A 20834-nucleotide genomic window follows, 5' to 3' on the forward strand; every position below is an offset into this window, starting at 1 on the left:
TGTAACAGATACGAGCACAACAGAACTGCTAATATGGGACTCTGAAGAGGCTTATTTGGGCTAACAGTCATCCACACATGGAGAAACTGATTTTGCTTTATTGCTTAAAAGGGAAAGGTTATGAAATGGAACCAGTAATAATTGTTGCTGACAGCAGCTCTCTATAGATGGAATAAACCATTAAAGCATTGCTTTTACATTTCTGTTTCCCGAATATCTTGTTTTCAAAACTGCTTTTATCGAAGTTTCCATCTTCGTCCTCTCAATTTAAAAGCAAAACCTCCATGTATCCATTTCTGGTTTCATAAAACATTTTAAAAGAAAAAAGCCCTTAGGCAGATACTTACATACACACACGTAGGTACATATATGCATGAATGTACCATTTTTTTGGCTTAACAAAAGCCTCAAAGGGTTTAGAAAAGCAATAGAAAGACGTTTGTGCTTTACTGTTACACTAACAGGAGTAATTATTTTTCATTCTAGGGAACTGAGTCATGCTCCCACAGCTTTCCCTTGACAGACCAGTGTGAGCAAAGTGAAAACACAGAGAAAAGCCCATATTCCTCTGAGGGTTTCCTGTCTCACATGGGAGGGCTCAAACATGTTCCACCTCCCCCCCACTTCAATCAACTCATCTGTGTAAAGAGTTCAGTAGATAATTTCCACAACTTGAACCTGCACAATGAATGTCTGAGAGCCCTCACAGAGTCCCTGGAGTAAAAAGGTCTCCGCGGGGAATATTTTGAGATAATTAGAACAGCAGTATAGCTTTATCCAACAGAAATGTTATTTGGAAAAAGTAATTAGATAATTAAAGCACACAGCAGAAAAGTCATGCCTGCAGCAGTATACTGCTTAGCTCGTTCACACAGCACAATTACTTTAGAGTCATCAAATACATTAAAAAAAACCAACAAAAAAACACCAAAAATATGTCAGAGGGTTGCGGGTGTGGTTTGGTTTGGTCTTTTTAAATAAGTTCGTAAGTGGACTATCTTACCTCCTTGCTAATCCAAAGTCAATGATTTTAATCTGATTTCCTGTGTGATTTACACATAGTATGTTTTCAGGCTACAAAAAGAGAAGAGGGTACATGGAGTTAAATGCATGACTGAGACACAGACCTAGCAAAAGACTATAGAAATCTTAGATATTTCAATCACCATTTTTAGTAAAATACCTTTCCTTCTAGTCCTATCATGGGAGAGAAGGATTTGACTGGTATACTGAGTTAGCGAAAGGTTTGGTTTTGGACCTCTCATAAAGAAATTTAACTTCTGTTCCTGTATAGCAGCGTTCCTGTATTGCACCATAGCGACAAAGTGACCTGGAAGGGAAAGGTCCCCCTGTGTAAAACGGTGGAGTCGGTCTGCTGGTTGAGTCTTACTCTCTGAATTTATTCCTGAAATATAAAAGTGACTCCACACAAAGCCACACGAAGCACATCAAACGCATCCTCTGGCTTGCCCATGAAGGCAAAAGGTTTTTTCAGCTAGGATATTTGGTATTTTTTCCATTGTATGCTGTGTTTTATGGCATGTAAGTGACCAGAGCTATGTGAGACTCCCAGGGGATTCTAAAGGAGTTCAAATATGCCACCAAGATCCCCACCATTTTATTCAGAAGCTTGAAAACTTTCATTGTCAAAAGACTTTTTTCTTCTTGTAATACTGAATCATTAATTGCTAGTATTAATATTCCCCAGCTGTAATTACAGTTTGCTATTTTTCCTTTTGAAATAATGTTATACATTATAGCATTTTGAAGAGGAAATGGCAGCATGTTAGCATGAGACTAGAAACAGATTATGTGTGGAATAACTTCAGTGACAGAAAAATGTCAGAACAGAAAATGTTTCTTCTGTTGAAAAAGAACAGTTATTACGAGGCCATAGGGAAAACATGTTCATTTGACTGCTGCTCAGCTCCAGGCAGAAGAAGGTTCAACAGGGAGAGGACAGAGCCATCGATCTCCAGAGCTCCATTCATCCTGGCTGCTGAACTTACTAAGTCTAGTCCTTGATGACCTAAATCCATTGAATGAAAAATGACTCTTGTAATTAGAGACTCCGTGGTGGTCCAAACCACAGCGTCACTAACGAGCAGAGAGTATGAAACACTGACCTTCAGGTCTAAATGCAGAATGTAATGCTGGTGCAGGTAGCGGACTCCCTCACAAATCTGTTTGGTGAACAGGATCGCGTCCAGCTCAGTCAGGTTGTAGTTTTCGTCTGTGATCCGGTCAAATAATTCACCACCATCAAGACTAAAATTTTGACACAGAAAAATGTTAAAAACCCTGAAATTCCTCATTAGCTCAATTTATTTCCAAGTTGGGAACTTAGGCTCTCTAATTTAACAAGGGTCCTAACAACACATCAAATATAAAGTGTATCAGGAGTCTCAATGACTTCAAGAAAATAATTTCTGAGCATGAAGTTAGATAGCAATCTAAATTCAGAAATGGAAAAACTGTTGTTAACACTTGAGGGGGATTCAAGTCAAACCCAAAGCCACAAAACCTGGTGATCTGATGGGGGCCTGGAGAACCTACAGGGAGTGCCAAACTATCTAATACTTGCTCATCTGATCAGTCTAGTGAAAATGTCTTCCACCTACAAAATCTACTAAAACAGACTTCTTAAACTAACAGTTATTTTACGTAAGCTGACATTTGAACTTAATTCTGCACAAAAATCAGGAGCAAATGACATCAGACATACAGCTCCAACAAGGTTCTGCAAGGTAGAAACTTCAGGTATTAATTTCAACATACATATTTTTAATGTCTTATCATATTTATATTTGCTTTGCATTATTCTTTTCTCCATGTCATTAACAATTAGTTCTGTAGCAGAAACTCAGTTTTAAGGTTATAAAATTTCAGGTTTTTGTAAAGCCACCACACAGAAAAGGCAGCAGGTGCACACCATGAAAACTCTCTTTTGTGAATTCCATATTTGATGGCAATCAATGTTCCTATTTAGGTTCAAATGAGGAGACATTTTTATTAATCCTAAAATTATTCAAAGTAAGCAGACCATGCATATAATTCATCACCTTCCCACCTTTTTTGTGTCTTTTTTAATTCGACTTAAAACACACCCTGCAAGACTCTGCTTGTCTGGGTCTCTCACCTTCACTCGCTCCCTAATGAGATTTTATTGACCCCCAACACTTTTATGTAATTTGGTAGCCAGGGACATTGTTGGGGCCTGAAAGGTAAACTTAAATGAAAAATGAACCGTAGTTTAGCTCTGTTCATTAGCAATCTCGTCATTTGGTTCATACTCTAGAAGATAACTGCTGTTCTTACCATTTGTTTAGACTTTAATCTTGCCCAATATATAATACTTAACCTGAAGAAATTACCTTTAAAACATATATTTTTCTCCTTCTGAAAGTGAAATGAACTCTCTCTTAGGCTGGGAAACCACGCAAGTCTTCTTCACACCTTGGCATTATCACTCCCTATTTCCTTCAGTGACCTGAGAAAACCCAAACATCTGACAATTCCCAAGATCATTTAAACTTACTATTCCATGATCAGAGTGATATTATTTTTGGCTTCAAAAGCATCATAAAGCTGGATCAGATTCACGTGATTTAATTGGTTCATGACGTTAATTTCATTTTTTACTTCTTCCTGAAAAAATAACAAATTAACAAAAAATGAGCAATATATACTTAAATTCCAATATATTCAAATACAATTATTTGTAAAACCCAACTACAGCTGCATCACAAGTCTCACGTGGACAGAAGGTTTAATCCCAAAGACGGGAGATGACAAGCAGTCACGCAAAGGCCACGCTGCTCCTTACTAAGAAGCATTTTCCAGTATTTGATCCAGGGCAGCAGCTCCGTGCTGGTGCCCGCGCTAAGGTCGGGCTTAGCGCCTGCTCACCCGGCTCCACTGCAACACACTCACCCTCTCTCTTGCTCCTTTCACTTTGATAATTTTGGCTGCCAGGTTGAGACCAGTCGATAGTTCCGTGCACTTGTGAACTTGCCCAAATCGCCCCCTGTTGATACCAAAGGAAAGAAGGGAAATGGGCTTGACCCAGCTCACCCCAGAAGCTCTTCATGCAACTATTCTAGTAGTTGATTAAAAATAGCACAGTACAAAGTGGACAGAATCAGGTGGCCAGCAGCATGGATCTCCTCTTTCTCTCAGCTTATGAAGGATTAGTTTTATCTTTCCAGCCAGTTGTTCAATGCTTACATTAAAATATTATGCCCCCTTCGTATTACTACATTTCACTGTGGTATGATGACCTGATGATATTCTTTTTCGGCTCTGTAACTGTACCCGCTTGCCGTCCTTCAGTGATGCATTAGTGGGTATATTAACAAGGATATTTCTGTCCTGATCTCATAACTTTTTAAATGACTATAAGACCAGTAACTGTAGCCACTCCACAGACTGCATTTCTTGCATGTTGTAAATTCTCCCCCATGTCACCCAGACAAGTTAATGCTCCTTGCGATGGTTTCTAAACACCATCTTCTCTGCTACCACAACATCCATCTGATTAAGCCATATTTGTGCTTGGATCAACCTGTAAATCAGAGCTTCTTGTCAGATAAGTAAGTATATGAGAATACAAAGCCTGAAGCAGCTGCAGACTTCCCATAAACGAAAACTAAACATGAGGTCAAAACAATTATAACTTCTCTCTTAGTTTTCTTTACTGTGGAGCTCAGCATGGAGAAAAAAAAAGGTTTTGGAAGCTGCTTGACCTAATGGGCTGTGCTGACTTCAAGCGTTCTGAATCTGTCTGCCTGGAGGTTACAGGTTTTTCTCACGACACCAGCTGTGGACAGGATTATTATAACAAATGCAAAAAGCAATAATCTGTGATCATAGTCAGGTGTCTGAAAATGGAACTGGGGCAGAAACCAGTTGTCTAAGGGACACCCTCCCCTCACACCCCAGAATCAACAGATACAAAGAGCCCAGCAACAACAGCCCCAAAGGTCTCAGGGATGGACCTGCTGGCCCGGGCCGCAGCGGGGCCGGCTGAAGAAGCCAGCGCCAGCTCTCCAGCTCACCGCCTTTCTCCACACCCCGGCCACCACCAGCACCACAGCGTCAGGGACAGGGATGCTCACCCCCCCAGTACTTCATGACGACACACGGAGTAGCACGTTGTCACCTCTGTTTGCTTGACGCTCACTATGCGATGTTCGAAAGGAGCTGGAGGAGAAGGGCTATCATCTGAAGAGGAGACAAGCTGGTCACCGAGATGTTTCTGCACACATCGCTGCACCCAGTTGCACCTCCCTCACACCAGTGATTTCCATCCACAGAACATGCACGCAGAATCACAGAATCACAGGATCCCAGGATTCCAGAATCCCAGCCTGGTTGGGGTTTCAGGCTCTCTGTAGATCCCCAGCCCAACCCCTGCTCACGCAGGGTCACAGAGCAGATCACACAGGTGGGTCCAGGCGGGTTTGAACGTCTCAGAGAAGGAGACTCCACACCCGCTCTGGGCAGCCTGGGCCAGGCTCCGGCACCTCCCACCAAAGAAGTTTCTGCTCATGTTCAGATGGAGCCTCCTGTGTTCCAGTCTGTGCCTGTTGCCCCTCACCCTGGCGTTGGGCACCACTGAACAGTCTGGTCCATCCTCTGACACCCACCCTGAGGTATTGATCACATTGATCAGATCCCTCTCAGCTTCTCTTCTCCAGCTCAACAGCCCCAGCTCTCTCAGTCTCTCCTTATCACAAAGATCTCCAGACCCCTCAGCATCTTCGTAGCCCTCTGCTGGACTCCCTCTAGCAGTTCCTTGTCCCTCATAAACCGGAGAACCCATCACCTTGTGTTTGCTAAGCACAATGAGAAGGCTCAGCTGCCTCCCGTGCTCCCCATACCCACAGCTCCACATCACCATGCTCCCGCGCTCCCCACCTTCCCCACAGCTGCTCCTCAAGGGATGAGCCCCGTTCCCCAGACGGGCATTGCTGCTGTGGAGCTGGGACCACACGGTCCCTCCCGCAGCCCCGGTGCTGCTGGGGGCTCTGACAGGAACCCTGGGGCCAACGCATCGCCCGCGCGAGCCGGCCTTGACTGCTGAGCAACCGCTCAAACAACCACCCCGAGCAGAATGTGAGTGTGAAGCTCACTGCCCACTCTCCCATCTCTTCTCTTTGCTTCGTGTTCCTCTAACACACCCGTTATTTTTTCCTCTACTGGAATTCAGACAAGCACCGAAGTATTTGGATAATATTAGGCATGCGATTCCTTCACTATTTTTAGAGTGGCATGCAAGTGAAATAACCATTGCATTTGCAGCTAGCTGTAAGAAGGGAGGTGCTGAAAATACCCAAAATATCTTTTACTTCAACTGAGGGATTTTACTGCTAACAGTGTTTTACAGATGAGGAATAACGCAGTAAAACCACCGGACACCTTCACAAGATCAACATCTTACTTTATGCATTAACAAGAAGAGGTCACCTGAAAAGCAATATCTGGAAGTTTGAAAAAATTACACTCAATCTGTTGATCATTCTATGGCAACTGGAAAGACCAGCACGAACACACAGCGCTGTTAAACAATGACAGGTATTGGGAAAATCAGGGAGTTTCTCCTAGCAGCAGCACTTCTGCAGACAATGTTCAGGTTAAAGCTGCAAACATTAACATTACAACTATTAAGTTTAACTAGTTCCTGAGAAGCTAAAACAGTTAAACATGATCCACTTAACATCCAAGTTTTTCTAGGGTAAAACTTCCGTAAACCAATTTTTGGTGTCTCCCATTCAAAGCAATTTCATAACTAATCTCCAGATATCTTATGCTGCAACTTATCATGTATTCAACTCATCTCCAGCCCCTGCTGAGAAAGCCAGATCCGGGTCAGGACACCCACCCCTATATCAAACCCACGAACGCCACAGGCTCAGGGAAGAGCGGGTGAAAAGCTGCCCAGAGGAAAAGGCCCTGGGGGTGTTGGTGACAGCGGCTGAACATGAGCCAGAGTGTGCCCAGGTGGCCAAGAGGCCACAGCATCCTGGCTGGGACCAGCACTGGTATGGCCAGCAGGCCCAGGGCAGTGACCGAACCTGTGCTGGGACCTGGGGAGGAAAAACCTCGAATCCTGGGGGCATTTCTGGGCCCCTCACTACAGGAAAGGCCTTGAGGTGCTGGAGCGAGTAGAGAGAAGGGAATGGAGCTGGTGAGGGGCTGGAGCACAAGTGTGATGGGAGCGGCTGAGGGACCTGGGGGGTTCAGCTGGAGAACAGGAGCTGAGGGGAGACCTTCTGATCTCTGAACTGCCTGAAAGGAGCTTGGAGCCAGGGGGGTCGGGCTCTGCTCCCCAGGAACAAGCGCCAGGAGCAGAGGAAACGGCCTCAAGTTGCGCCAGGGGAGGTTGAGGTTGGATCTGGGGAACAATTTCTTCCCCAAAGGGCTGTGGGGCATTGGAACAGGCTGCCCAGGGCAGTGCTGGAGTCACCAGCCCTGGAGGGTTGGACAGACGGACATGAGGTTCTCAGGACATGGGGCAGGGACAGGGGTGGGTTATGGGTGGACTCCATGATCTTGAGGGTTTATTCCAACCAAAATGATTCTGTGATTCTATGTACATTCTGGGACATGCACACATCTGTGCTGCCAGGAGAGATTACACCCTGAGATCAACTGTTCACACAATAAGCAATAAAAGATCTATAGCAAACATCACAAGAAAGACCACAGCAAGATACTCTTCCTGCAATATTTTGCTGCTCTCTGGACGTCCAGTCCATAGTTGTTCAAGCATACCTGGTTTGCATACTCTGTCTTATGGAATAAATGCTTAATCTAAAGAAAATGGATTTTTCAAAACTACTCATACTTCTGGTCACATATATACTTCACTCAATTTTATTTTTAAGGAACATTTTTCCCAAAACACACTTCAAAAGGAAAATGACTATTAAAATAATTTTTACAAATGTTAATTCACTTGTAAAAGGTACCCATAGCATTCAGATAAATGCTCCTGAACTGTAAGATACAGGTTGTCTACTGAGCAGTATTCCTACTGTTATAGCGTATTTGGTGTAGATATGTACGCTGTATAGAACACACAGGTAGCACAAAAATCTCAATGTCATAGTTTCCAAGAGTAACTGCGAGCAACTCACCGATGATGGTTTCACCCTGCGTGGGAAGCTCTTTGCTGGCCTCCCATGACTCGGTTGTCTCTGGTGCTGTTCCTGCGTGCTGGTGGGCACCACCTCCACTGCCCCCCGAGGACGCGGACTCCGATTCTCTCTTCTCAGAACTGGCATCCATCAGAGATTCTTCTCCTTTTGCTGCGTCTTGATGGATTTTCACTTCTGCTGCCAGATCTTTCGTAGGCTCCTTCACAGAGCCACTCTGTGAGGTTACAGGCTTGCATTTTAATTCTGATTTCTCTTCAGCCTTTTTTCCCGGTTTGGGCTTGCTCTGAAATGCCTGCTCTTTCCCTGTTTGAGGTGCAAGTTCCTTTTGCTTATTGTCCCCTTTCACTTCTTGATTTGGCTCAGTGCTGATGTTTTTAGAACTCGGTTTAAGTTTTAATTTGTCGGGCAGTTGTTCAACTCCTTCCACTTCTGCTGGTGTGGAGGATGGGGATTTTACTTTGGGACTCTTACCTCTGCTATCATTTAAGTTTCCTTCCTTGGTCATCTCCATCTTTTCTTTCATTTCAGCCGTGTGTACATTGATGGATATCCTACAGAGCAAATAGCAGACATTTTATGCAGACAACTAGCCTTGCTTTTGTAACTTTGTGAATGAAGAAAAAACTACCAACTTCTGAAACCACAGATTTCTACAGTATTAAAGAAATCTAGCTGTACCAATCCTCTTAGGAAATACAACACTAAGGGAAGAGCACCAAAAAGCATGCTGATGCTTTTCCTGTGTCCTCATCTTGTGTATACACCTGCCTTCTGCTCAACACTCAGTGTCCCACGCTGCCAAGTATTAATCCCACCAACTGAAAGCTCACCCACTTCTGCAGCTCTCGCAGTTGGTCTGATACAACACCACCGATGCGGGCAGAGAGGGGGGAGTGACCGCCTGCACAAACCACAGCCTGATTATCTAAATGGACATATGGCTCCACAAATCCAAATGTTTGCATCCATCCCCGTCCTCTTCCAACTGGCTGACCTGCACACTCAAACGTCTGTGTTTGTGTCTTCTGAAAGGACAGAATCCACAGCTTTCTGTTAAAAACATGCTATCTCACTACATTAAATACCATTTTCCTTGGAATTCTAGCTACTGGAAAAGTTTAATATTTTTTTTCCTTTTTTGTTGCCTAAAAAGAATACAGATTGAAACCAATTCTCTGTGCTCCTAAATTCCATCAGACATTTGTGTGGTAATTTTTGAGTCAATTGTTACTGCTCCAACTGTCATAAGCCCATAGTCTGATTTCAGTGAGGTTGAATTGAAACTTGTGAAGCTGTAAAGTGGATCTTATACAACAGCAAGTAAAGAAAATTTCTGATGTCTAGGGAAGAATGCACCTCATTTTCCAAATAGTTGCCTCTTTTGGTGAAGCAACATTACAAAACATGTTATACTTTTGCATAACAAGAGCCTGAAGTTTCTCGTTTTCAGCACTTGGAGACCTTTGCATTGTGCTGTGGATCTCCTGGGCAGCCGAGGCATCTCTCAGCAAACACCCCCGGTTATCTGGACAAGCTGAACGCACCAGGACTCTTGGGCGTTTCTCCAAGCAGGGGAACACAATGTTCTTTTGACACATTCGCGTGGGCTCACAGACTTCAGTAAAGTTGCATTGATTTCAGAGAGGCATTTACCACCCTCCTGTGCCTTCACACGGAGTGTCACCCATGGCCGGTGCGGGAAGGGCCACGGCTTCCCCTGGGTTCGCTGCGGGTTCTGCCTCCTGGGGACCCGGCGGTCGCCTCCTCCCGAGCCACGGCCCTGGCGCTCGGACAGCCCTGTCCAAGCCACCCGCGCTGCTGCTGCCGTCCCTGAGTCCACGGCCTGCACACCAGGAGAACCAGCACTGACTTCCATGGGGAACCAGCAGCTGTTCCACAGCACCTGATGCACACCTTGAGCCACCCTGCCCCGAGCAGCGCCCATGGGGACAGACACGAGACCAGGGCTCATGGGACGGATCCACCGGGCCCAGGGCTCATGGGACAGACCCGCCAGGCCCAGAGGTCACAGAAACGGACCCGCTGGGCCCAGGGCTCTCCAGACAGAGCCTCCAACCCGCCAGGAAAACACAGAGAGGTGCCTCTTTTCTTAGGGTTACCACAGCAACCGATTTGGAGATGACAATGTCTATAAACTGTACACCAAGTTGCTCCTGAATGTTCGAGAAGAGGTCACAGTGGCAAAAGCTTCTGCTTTCTCCTGCCACACCCATACACGCAGAAACATATCCCAGCGTGCCGGTCTTCACAATGAACCATTTCCCTCCTGAAGCCCTCTGTGCTGACCTCAGGAGAACTGTCACTCATTTGGGTAATTTATTCTTCATTCACTTTTTGGGTTTTTTTTTAGAGTCCTGTAATCCCCATAGACACCTTCCCCTTGCACAGGAAGATTTAAGTATCCACCCTACATTCACAAGCACTGCTACAAATTCAAAGTTTTCGAATTAAAGTACACACATACAAAAGCAGTGTCATGTTCTTGTCTGGGGTTCAGACATGGATTTGTACACACAAGCAATGGCGAAGTTCCACACACAAAGTCGCATACATATATGTGTGTATGTCTGCCACCCATACATACATAAACAGCTTTATATCCACCAGCCCACACAGGGAAGACAAGGTAGTTAAAATCTGCCACAGGATTTCAATTTTTGGGGGTTTGGTTGGTAGGGGATTTTTGGTGTGGGTTCTTGTTGGTTTTTGTTGTGTGGGTTTTTTTAAATTTAAATAAATGGAATTAAAATAAAAAAATAATTCAAAATGAAATGGATTATGAAAGGCGTATTACAAAACACCTATGTCAGGAATATATTAGGCTAATAGACATTAATAAATGAACAATCCGGTCATATCTTTAGGTGACCAAGGCGTAAAAAGCCCCACAAAAGCACCGAGGACAGCAAACAAAACAAGTTGTTTGTTATTGTCGTATACTAGTAAATATTTCAAATTCCTTTCACCTCTACGGTTATAGAAACAGAGGCGCTGGAAAGGAGTGAGTGGTTTATAAATGTCCAACCACTTGAGCTATATTCGGGCAGTCACCTTTCTATCTCTAATACACAGAAGCCCTGATCATGTAAACCAATCTCCCACACATCCAGCCCTCTGACCCCTTGGCTTCACAGAACCGCTTGTGAGGTCTCACCACTCCTGTTCTGGTGTCCCCCTGGCTCACGCCTCAGCAGGAGCTGCCTCCTTTAATGACCTCATTTTCCTTTTTTTCCTCTTCTAACACATGAAATGGTTTCAGATCACACAGAATCTGCCACAAGGCCGTTACCTGCTGTGTGTCACTTCACACCCTGTGTCTGATATGGCCTGGGATGTGGAGGGCACAGCTTCCCGGGATGCCGCACTGCACCGTGGAGCTTTGTTTTCATTCTCTCCGGGCTTCTGATGAACAAGCACCCTGTGGCACTCATCTGGGCACGGGGCTCTGTCCGTATCGTGTGCTTTAGCAGGAACGTTTTGGTTGCCTGCATGATCTTGATTTACGGAGGGAGGACCATTGTGTTGATTCAAAGCTTTGACACCGATGTCCTTTTGCTGTTGACAGCTCTTAGAGCCATGTGTTTTGCCAGCACCTTCTACTGCCTGCTGCTGCACTGTCCTCTCCTTAACTTGGGGTTTGGAGTCAGCTTTGTGGGCCACAGCACTACAAGTGTTCACCTTCTCACACGCTCCTTTCTTTTCATCCAGCTTTTTCCCACTTTGTGTCTCTGAATAAAACAAGTCATTAATAAACTATCCTTGACAAAAGTGACAGCAAAACAGAGAGGGGAATAAAGCAACCCACCATTCAAAACAACCTATGTGGTCACATACATCTGAAAAGGCAGCAAGACCACCTCCTCCCCACCCCCCCTGCCGAAATGTTTAAAATCCTTACACCAGCAGGCTTGAAACAGTTAGTATTAATGCCTGTGGGTTAATCAGAGGTTTAGCTGCTCTGCTGGCTTTCCAGCAGCATTACAGATAGAACCAGGATTCCCATAAAGCAAACAAACAAACCGCAAGGCTCAAGCTCACTGCATCTAAACCTGAGATCACCCTGCGGGTCATTACAGCAGGACCCTCCTGAACCCAGTACACCCTCTACGTGACCAGAGGGGTAGAGACACACTGAACAAGACTAAGGGATTTGAGACAGTGCCTCTCGCATTTTCCACTACATGACAAGAAGGTTCTTCGGCACCTTCTCATGACAATGGTTGCGAATATTAACAGTGGAAATTTCTAGGGTAACTCCTTTCCGGATTCAGCACGCACAGGTTGCTGGCAATCAAGGGTAGCTCACAACCCTGTGTAGCTTTTGGGTCAGAATTGTGAGTATCAGCTTTATTTTTGTCAGCTGCTGAACAATGAGGCGAAAAAGGGGATTGCCTGTAATTTAAAGGATTCACTGACCATTTGTGAAGACAACAGCATGACAGGGCCTGCTCAACATCACCTTCACCCCTGTTGCAACTCCACAGGCATTAATAATGGATACAACAGGACAATGCCCTGACAGATGCCTCCTAAACAGGAATCGAGCCCTGACATGGCAATGAAACTCACTGATCAAAAAAAGATATTCCCAAAGTCAACACGTCCCCTCTTGTGAGAGGGGGAGGAGGGAGGGCTGGTTCAGATGTGTTGAAGGAAAATAATTTATTAGGTTTGCTATATGGTATTGCCTCTACCTTCATGGGATCTCTGAACAAGTGCTGCTCTCTTAATCCAGCTCACTGTAATCGCAAAGCAAGAAAACTGTGAGGCCAAACAAAGGTGCTGCTTTTAGTTTCTCGATCTTCTCGCATTCTGCGGGGTTTGATCCGGGGGACAGCTCATCTTGCAGAGGAGGCGAGAACAGCTCTACTCTCCCAGTACTGGTCCACAAAGTTACTCAGTCACATCTGAGTAACTCAGGTAGTGGGAAACAGCAGGCTATTAATTTCCAGTTTGTCTGCCACACAATCTGGCGCCAGCGCTTGCAGCATGCCTGCAGGGATACATACCTTCCAGAGGCTTCTTGCCTTCAGTCTGGGTTCCTCTGTCACTAAGCACACGCTTAGGTTTTGCACCACTCTCCTCAGACTTATCTTTGGCCTAAAAATGACAGGAGAACATAAAAATAACTGTTATGGCCAAGAATGTTCATTTCCCAGTAGGTTCCTCCAACTGTGCAGGTGTTCAGACTCTGTAAAATGGACACTAACACCTCTGATCGTCCAGGTTTTTAGCTACTGCTGTGTTTAATCCCTTCTTCCAAACTCTCTCCGCTTCTGCAGACAGGCATACTTCTAAAACAAGATGACACGGAACAACACGAGCTCACCGCTTTCCAAAATTCCCACTGTCAGAGGTTTTGTCTCCTGTCATCTTTACTCATATTGATTAAAAACCATGAAACATAGAGAGAGATTAGAAAAAGAAACGATACGCTATTTCTGTAGCTTTTTGGCTGATGACTGAAAGATAAGCAATTTCTCTGAAGATATTGTCAATATATTTGCCTCGAGGCATCTGAAGATTCATTCTTTGAGCTATGATAGAGGTGACGGCAGAAAAAGAGCCTCTAGCTCTATGGCAACTCTTGTGTATGTACTTGACATTACACATGGTTAAAACCAGAATTGTTGTCTTTTAGAAGCAGGTTTTTGTTTTCAAGCAAATTTCTTCCTCCAATTAAAAAAGCACAGAGGAGGAACATTTTGTAATAGCACCACTAAACACTCCACACAGCAATACATTTGAAACAAAATTTAAACTAAATAACTAATATTTAGCAAAAAGCATGACACAAAAATAGGAAAAGGCATAACATTTCTTGGTTCACATGTAGTTAAAATCTAGTGATGAGCAGAATCCTATCCTTAATTATACAAGCAAATAAGCAACATTTCAAATATTTTTGCAGATAACTGATTACAAAATTGCTGCGAATCAGCCCCGTCATCTGTAAGTAAAAGCGGTTAAGAGTTTTATGCTCCAACCATATAGATTCCACAAGAGAGCCCCCGAAAACAAAACACCCAAAGATTAAGAGTAGTAAAAAAATCATTACCATTTTTATTACAGCTCTAAGCAAACCTGCACCGATGATCAGGGAGAACATTATTCTTGCAAAATCCTACGTGCAAAGAAAGTCTTAGATAAGTGACAGATTAATGCTGATGGGTTTTTCCATCTGTTTGTTTTTAAAATAAGAAGTTAGAAGTTCGCATCTAATGAAGCTCAATTCATAGTCTTTTATCCATTTGACTCCAACCCCACGAAACTTATTCTGTAAATACTCCCATGGCATCCCTGGAATGCTGTCACACCACCAAACAGTTCCCTTGGACATGAAAACGTGACGTCCCCTCCTGTCCCCACAGCGAGCACCCTTGGCTGAGCACTCGCCATCACAAACAGCAAAGCCTGGAAGACAGAGACAAGCAGGTACCAGATTGTTTTGTGTGAAACCCCCGTGCAGCGGTGGAGCTCTTTGGACGTGTCTATGCTGCTGTTGCAGAACAGGCTGCGAAAGCCAGAGCAAAGTCAGCACACGGCTCGGCGCAAGCCGAGTTGTTTGTAAATTTGCCTGTGCTTTGCTCCACGTCACCCTGATGAGGTCACACACAGACGCTACCGCACTGCTTCAAGCCTCGTTCACACTTCCCTCAGCAACACGTGGTCAAAGTATAGACATATCTTAAGGTCTTATAACTGACTTTACACTCTGCTTTCAAAACTGTTCATGACCAGAAACAGAAGAGGAGAACAATGACGGTCACATTGGACAACCAGAATTAGTCAGAAAATTCTCCTCTTGCCCTGTGCATGTTGCATGTTCCACAAGCCCAGGACGAGTGCCTGGGACAGAGACCTCCAGCCCAGCCTGGTCCCTGGGCTCATGCCACCTCTCAGGCTCTGTCCACCCAACCATGAAGCTCTCATGAAGTCCTGGCCTCCTTCAGCGTCCTCTTTGAAGTTCTGAAGTCCTCCATGAAGCTCTGATGAAGTCCTGGCCTCCTTCAGCCTCCTCTTTGAAGTTCTGATGTCCTCCATGAAGCTCTGATGAAGTCCTGGTCCCCTTCAGCATCCTCTTTGGCAAAGCCTGACGAGGAGCAGTGCACAGTGGCTGGCAGCTCATCCCATCCATGCGAAGCGTTCATCCAGCACCCCTCACATCACCTCCTTCACTGACATCCTTCCTTACTGCTCCTTTCACTTACAAACTGACAACCTGGAAATCCAGAATTAAGACTGATATCTAACATGTGATTTACTGTTCTCAACACTAATGGAAACTCTTTAGAAATTCTTCTAACAGCCTAGCTCACTTGTCAGCACTCAGAATGCCTGAAAAGGTATGTTAGCATCTAGCATTGCCCTGTTCTTGTGAAAGTTTAGGTGTACCTCCCACTAAAATATTTTACAGTTTTGGTGAAACAGTATTTGGATTAAGATACAAACGGACATTTGCAGTCGAACTAAGCTCCCCTTACTGTAGTCACAGCTCTACGTACAAGGAGGTTCTTGGAATGAACAAACCTATTCCAACTCTTGCATTTTATCCCTTCTCCTTCCCCACTGTGGGATACAAGCCATAGTGAAAAGTGAGAACTCCCATTAGCTAAGACGAGTATCAGATGCCTGTAACTTTTAAAAACAAGGTAAACAGATTCCAAAACATGGTATCAACTACTTAGGGATCTTGTGTGTTCCTCTCTGTCCTCAATAATTAACAAATGCATCAGAATTGATGTCTAGGAACTCGCAAACACAAAGACTATTTGATTTGGAGAGTGGGCAGTGTCGAAGGAGTTGACAAAGTCACAGATTCATCACAAGGAAGTAGCTAAAGACAAATTAGATGTCTAAGGACGTATCAGTCTGCCCAGTGACGTTACCATAGCACAGGTTTTAGTAACTGGCGTTGTGTTCAGAATTCACAATCAATCAAGAAAATGGAAGCTTCTTCCAACAAAGAACGGTTGCAGTATGTAACTCATACATTTCACTGGGGCCTCAGTTCAGCCACTAATTTAATGACATTGCTGGTCTTTGAGTCCCGGCAGAAGCTGAATTTTCCTTTCCAGCAGCCACTCACCCCTGTCCTGGTCCCAGGGCTGCCCACCCGCTCTGGGAGCTCAGACATCGGGCACCAGGCACCTTCCGAGCCTGCAACAGCAATACGGAAAAGAAAACCTCAATTCTGTCTTATGCAAGAGATCTTAAACCCTGCTACACCACAAAGAAACATATGAAGAGTAGTAAAACGAAACCAACCTCAACAAGGATTTCCAGCAGACTCCCCTTCTTCCAGGGCACAATGCCTTTGAGAATAAAATCCACCACTTTAGAATTTTTCAATACTTCTCCCACAAATGTAAGAACTTTATCCAGTGTATCAATCCTTTTCTCTATCTTTGCCAGCCTCTCCTTATGCTTCGAGGCATCCAGCTGGGCAGCTCTCATCAACTTGAGCACTTCGGAGCAGGTGCTCTGGACATCGCTCTGGGGAGCGCCGTCCGACACTGCCGGGCCTCTGTCCACGTTGTCTGTCTCCTCAGAGCCTGCTCGGGACAGCTTGTTAATGCCTTTTTCTACATCATCAATGCCTTTGTTAACTCGCTGCAATTTGCCTGTCAGGTCTTCTTGGAAGTGCAACATTTTGTCCATCTTTTCATTCAAGAGGTTCAGTTTTTTGTCCATCATACTTAAATTGTTCACTTTCGTAGGCTGTAACCTGGTCAGGGTATTTCCCTCTGCAAGGTCCAAGCTACCCGCAGACATTTTGTCCAGACAGCAGGATGGCAAATAGATTAGGCTGGATTTTCATTAATCATAAATCAGAAAATGAGATGCTGAAAGTGAATCTTCTTTAGCTATTCCCATACCAGACAACCTCACTTATTGGAGTTGCTAGAGCATATCATGAGACAGCTACTGCACAGAAGATTTATTTCTGTGTTATCTGTTTCTTACTGTGTGCTTTCAATAATGGAGGTAATTTGGCACCAGACTATATTTTCTTGGGCCTCCTTGACGTCACAAAACCATTTAAAATTCTTTCTCAAGTGGCTGTTGATAGACAAGTATCTGAACAATCGCCAATGCCTGAGCAGACCTCTGGAGGGAGGAGGATTGTTTTTATGACCAGTTTTAGTTCTGTGATAAGGAAAAGAACTTGCTAGAGCATTTCTCTTCACTAAATAGGAAAAATATAGAAGTAGATTGGGTGGCCTTGTGCTAAGGCTTGGAAGAATTCAGCTTCAGAGCACGGGCGCGGAGCCCCCAGCACAGATGCAGCGTGTGCTCTTCAGGTTGGCTGGCACTTGAATTTAAAAATAGAGTACAATGACAAGGATCTGAAATGCATACCTAGCACCAGCGTGTCTTTGTCAACTGAAACTTCTAAAATTAAATCTTTCTCCCAGGCTATGCAACTAAACTGAGTAAAAAAAAATCTTCATGAAGGCACAGCAGAATTAGTCCAAATATTAGCAACAAAATTATTAAGTCATAAATCTTATTTCAAGGATTTGTTACTGACTTGCTTTCACTCCTAAATAACAGCAGGTCTACTACAGAAATGACAGTCCATCACTAAAGACAAATGGTTGTTATACTTTATACGTGCACAATCCCCACTGCCATAGAATGCTTCAGAAAACACTAATAAATGTGTCCTTACAACAGGACACAGAAGGAGAGCCAGTCCTATTGATACTGGGACTTCAAGGGAGAGTTTGAACACCAGGCAATGACTTCAGAAGAAAACCTGGCCTGTGAAAACCAGTGTGAGTCGTCATTTCCTGCCATGTCACTTCTGGCATTTTCACAGTGGTCTGGGATAGTATGGCGTAAGTTTTATGACACCCCATATAATCTTATTTCAATAATCAAGCATACAAGGCAATAGGGACACTGGCCATAAAAGCTTTGCAACTATACTACTGCATTTAAAGAATCAGAGTTTTCACCCAAATGCCTTTAAGTGATTAATTCTTTCAAGACTATAAGCACACCTGATGACAAATGGAACAGCCAACATGTTTACTACATCAAGAGTACCAGTTGAATGTTGTCCTCTCAGGGACAAGAAGAAAAAGGTAGAGTCGTTTTATTGTTTGATTTAGAGAACTTGCAGCAAGTATTTCAATAGGGAAACCCAGGCACGCACTGAGGACTTCACGTGTCACCAGCTGCTGCTGTCACAGGACAGGTCTCCGGTCGGTGGGCACAGGGGAGGCCTCTGGAAACCAGAACTTTCTTCATTATTTAACAACTGAGAGCTAAAAGCATTAATGCTGTCCCTACAAGTGTTATTATTCATTCAATTCTGATTACACAATCCTCCTCACATACAATGGCCTCTAAATGCTGTGTAAAACAAAAAAGACGACTTAAAAAAACCAAAAAGGCAATCTCTGAATTTATGATCTATTATAGAAGCAGACTTGTCTGACTGCAATTCAAGGGGCACAAAACATCTCCTCCTGCCCCGATTCGGCCACGTGCACCTCATGTTCTATCTACCTGGAGCAGATGTCACCACCAGGATGTGCGAGAGAGCGCGCTGCGCAGGGCTCTTGCCACACGCAGCAAGTATTCTGGGCTGGTCTTGTCTGAAGGACAAAGTTCTGCTCCATTTCTGCCAAAAAAGTCTTTTATCCCTTTTGCTTTGAATGCCAATAGAAAGCAATTTTTGTTCAGAACATTGATTTAGTGCCTGATGTTTGCACCTTGCTTGAGCAGCCCGAAGAGAGCGTTCAGTTCCACTGACGGGATCCAGCCTCTCAATACTGACAAAAAATAAGAGACAAACCCTCAATTGCCTGACTCCATTGCTGCAGATCAGAGTATACCCATCCTTCAACACCACAAAAGAGTACAGGTATTGTCACAATTGTAACAGCCTATTCAACTCACTTTTTCTTTGTGAGGAGCTACTGCTTACAACGACGTTTTGCACTTGCACACTGCAACACGGGTTGCTTTATCTTCAGTACTCCCCAGTTCACATCTGAGGAACTGGAACGTTGTGTGAGTGGTGAAAAGCAGTGGATCTTGAGGGACCTCTGCAGATTGTCCCTGTTGGCATGGGCAAAACCGACTGTTGAGCCACCAGACTCCACCACAGGCTTAATACACTTAATAAAGTTTCTGCTGATAATTGGTCCCCGGGGGATTTCTGCTTGTTTCTTCCAGGTAGCCAAAACTGAGCACTGTGATCTGGAGCGTGCATCGAGAGCTGAACTGAACTGAACTTCCCAGATCCCTTTAAAATATCCCAAGGTATCGAGTGTCTCAGGAGCGCCACAGGAAAGGAACACAAGTGCTGCAGAACCAGAACCGCGATTACTTTGAACTGGTGATGCCAAAGACACTGCTGTTCTCAATGGGGAATGAGAGTTTATTCCTCTTTGGCTTCAAGCCCATTCACACCCTCCCAGTTTTGAAAGGGAGGTGTCAGAAAACAACAGAAAAATTCACGTTCAACACCAAGAACCTGTGATATGGCAGTTAATTGATGATCCCTCCCTGCCAGCTCCGACACAAACGAAGAAACACCACAAAGATGGAGTGAAGAGGGAAAACTAAGTTAGAAATCTGCAGCACACACTGAAGTGACAGCAGAGGCTTAGATCCCAAATGAGAAATGTCACAGAGGTTAAAACCAGCTGCTCAAACAGATCATCTCATTAGATTATTGCATTGCTTCCGGCAACAACACAGTAAAACTGGAGGTGGCTGGAAATATGTGGGTAAATGTAAAAATAACCTTTTGAAAGGCCAGAACAAAGCCGAAGTTTGATAGAGAACTTGGGGGCTTTGGGGGAAGTTTGCAATGGTTACACCTCAGAGTTCTAAGGAGATGAAGAACTCGATGTGGCCAAACGAGGAGTTTGCAAAAACAAAACAAAACACAACCAAAACCTAAACCAAACAAACAAACAAAACCCAACACAGCAGATAAGTTCAAAACAGTCTGGCTACATCTGCTAAATACTAATCAGGAAAAAAATATACTAATACATATCCTTTACAGATTTAGAAAACAGCTGTCAACTTTTTCAAGTTACACTGAAAAACCTACTTTATCTACATCTAGTTGCTGCAGTTCATTAACATACACTTCTTAGTTTTCCCTCCAGCAAATGAATTTTTTTACATTACCTAAACTTCTGAAAAATTAAGCCCTACACCAGTGAGCAATTTCTCATGAACAGCGTGTTTCCTCGACACATGAAATTCGATAAATCATGTGCACAGAGCAATGGTGCAGTAAGAGGCCAATTCTCCTGACAAACGGCAAGCACTGAAACGGGCATCGGTGCTAATTTAGAAGAACAATTTCCAAGGGCAAGATCCGCCATGGAGTCTGGATGGGCCCAGTCGCCGGGTGTCTGCGCAGATCAGGCAAAGAGTCTGTAAAAGAGCCTGTAAAGCACTATCCATCTTCCCAAGGGACCCTGGGATAACGTACGGCAATACCGCCTCGCTCACAGGGGTGTGTCACTGCAGTACTAGATCAACTCAATCTTACAACTACTACATAAACTGGGTTTTTTTCTACGTATTTAATGACAGAAAATTGTTAACACACTAGGTTACGAAACACACTCTTCAAGTCCTGACTTCTTCCCCCAGTTCTCTTTTATTCTT

At 44.2% G+C, this 20834-nt stretch overlaps 1 protein-coding gene across 7 annotated transcripts in view; it reads right to left on the reverse strand.

Moving 5' to 3' along the window:
- Nucleotides 1-20834, reverse strand: part of MYLK3 (myosin light chain kinase 3) — a 43059-nt gene that overhangs the window by 7771 nt on the left and 14454 nt on the right. For 3 of the 7 annotated variants that reach the window (XM_071814429.1, XM_065848065.2, XM_065848062.2), the window contains 8 exons: nucleotides 13193-13283; nucleotides 11473-11911; nucleotides 8142-8713; nucleotides 5118-5223; nucleotides 3934-4027; nucleotides 3539-3648; nucleotides 2127-2268; nucleotides 1004-1074 (listed from right to left, as the gene is read on the reverse strand). In XM_071814429.1, the coding sequence (XP_071670530.1) occupies nucleotides 1004-1074; nucleotides 2127-2268; nucleotides 3539-3648; nucleotides 3934-4027; nucleotides 5118-5223; nucleotides 8142-8713; nucleotides 11473-11911; nucleotides 13193-13283 (1625 nt within the window). The other 4 variants (XM_071814427.1, XM_065848064.2, XM_065848063.2 and 1 more) reach the window with 4 other exon arrangements.

This window comes from Patagioenas fasciata, chromosome 13, assembly GCF_037038585.1.
Source record: "Patagioenas fasciata isolate bPatFas1 chromosome 13, bPatFas1.hap1, whole genome shotgun sequence".
Taxonomy (NCBI): domain Eukaryota; kingdom Metazoa; phylum Chordata; class Aves; order Columbiformes; family Columbidae; genus Patagioenas; species Patagioenas fasciata.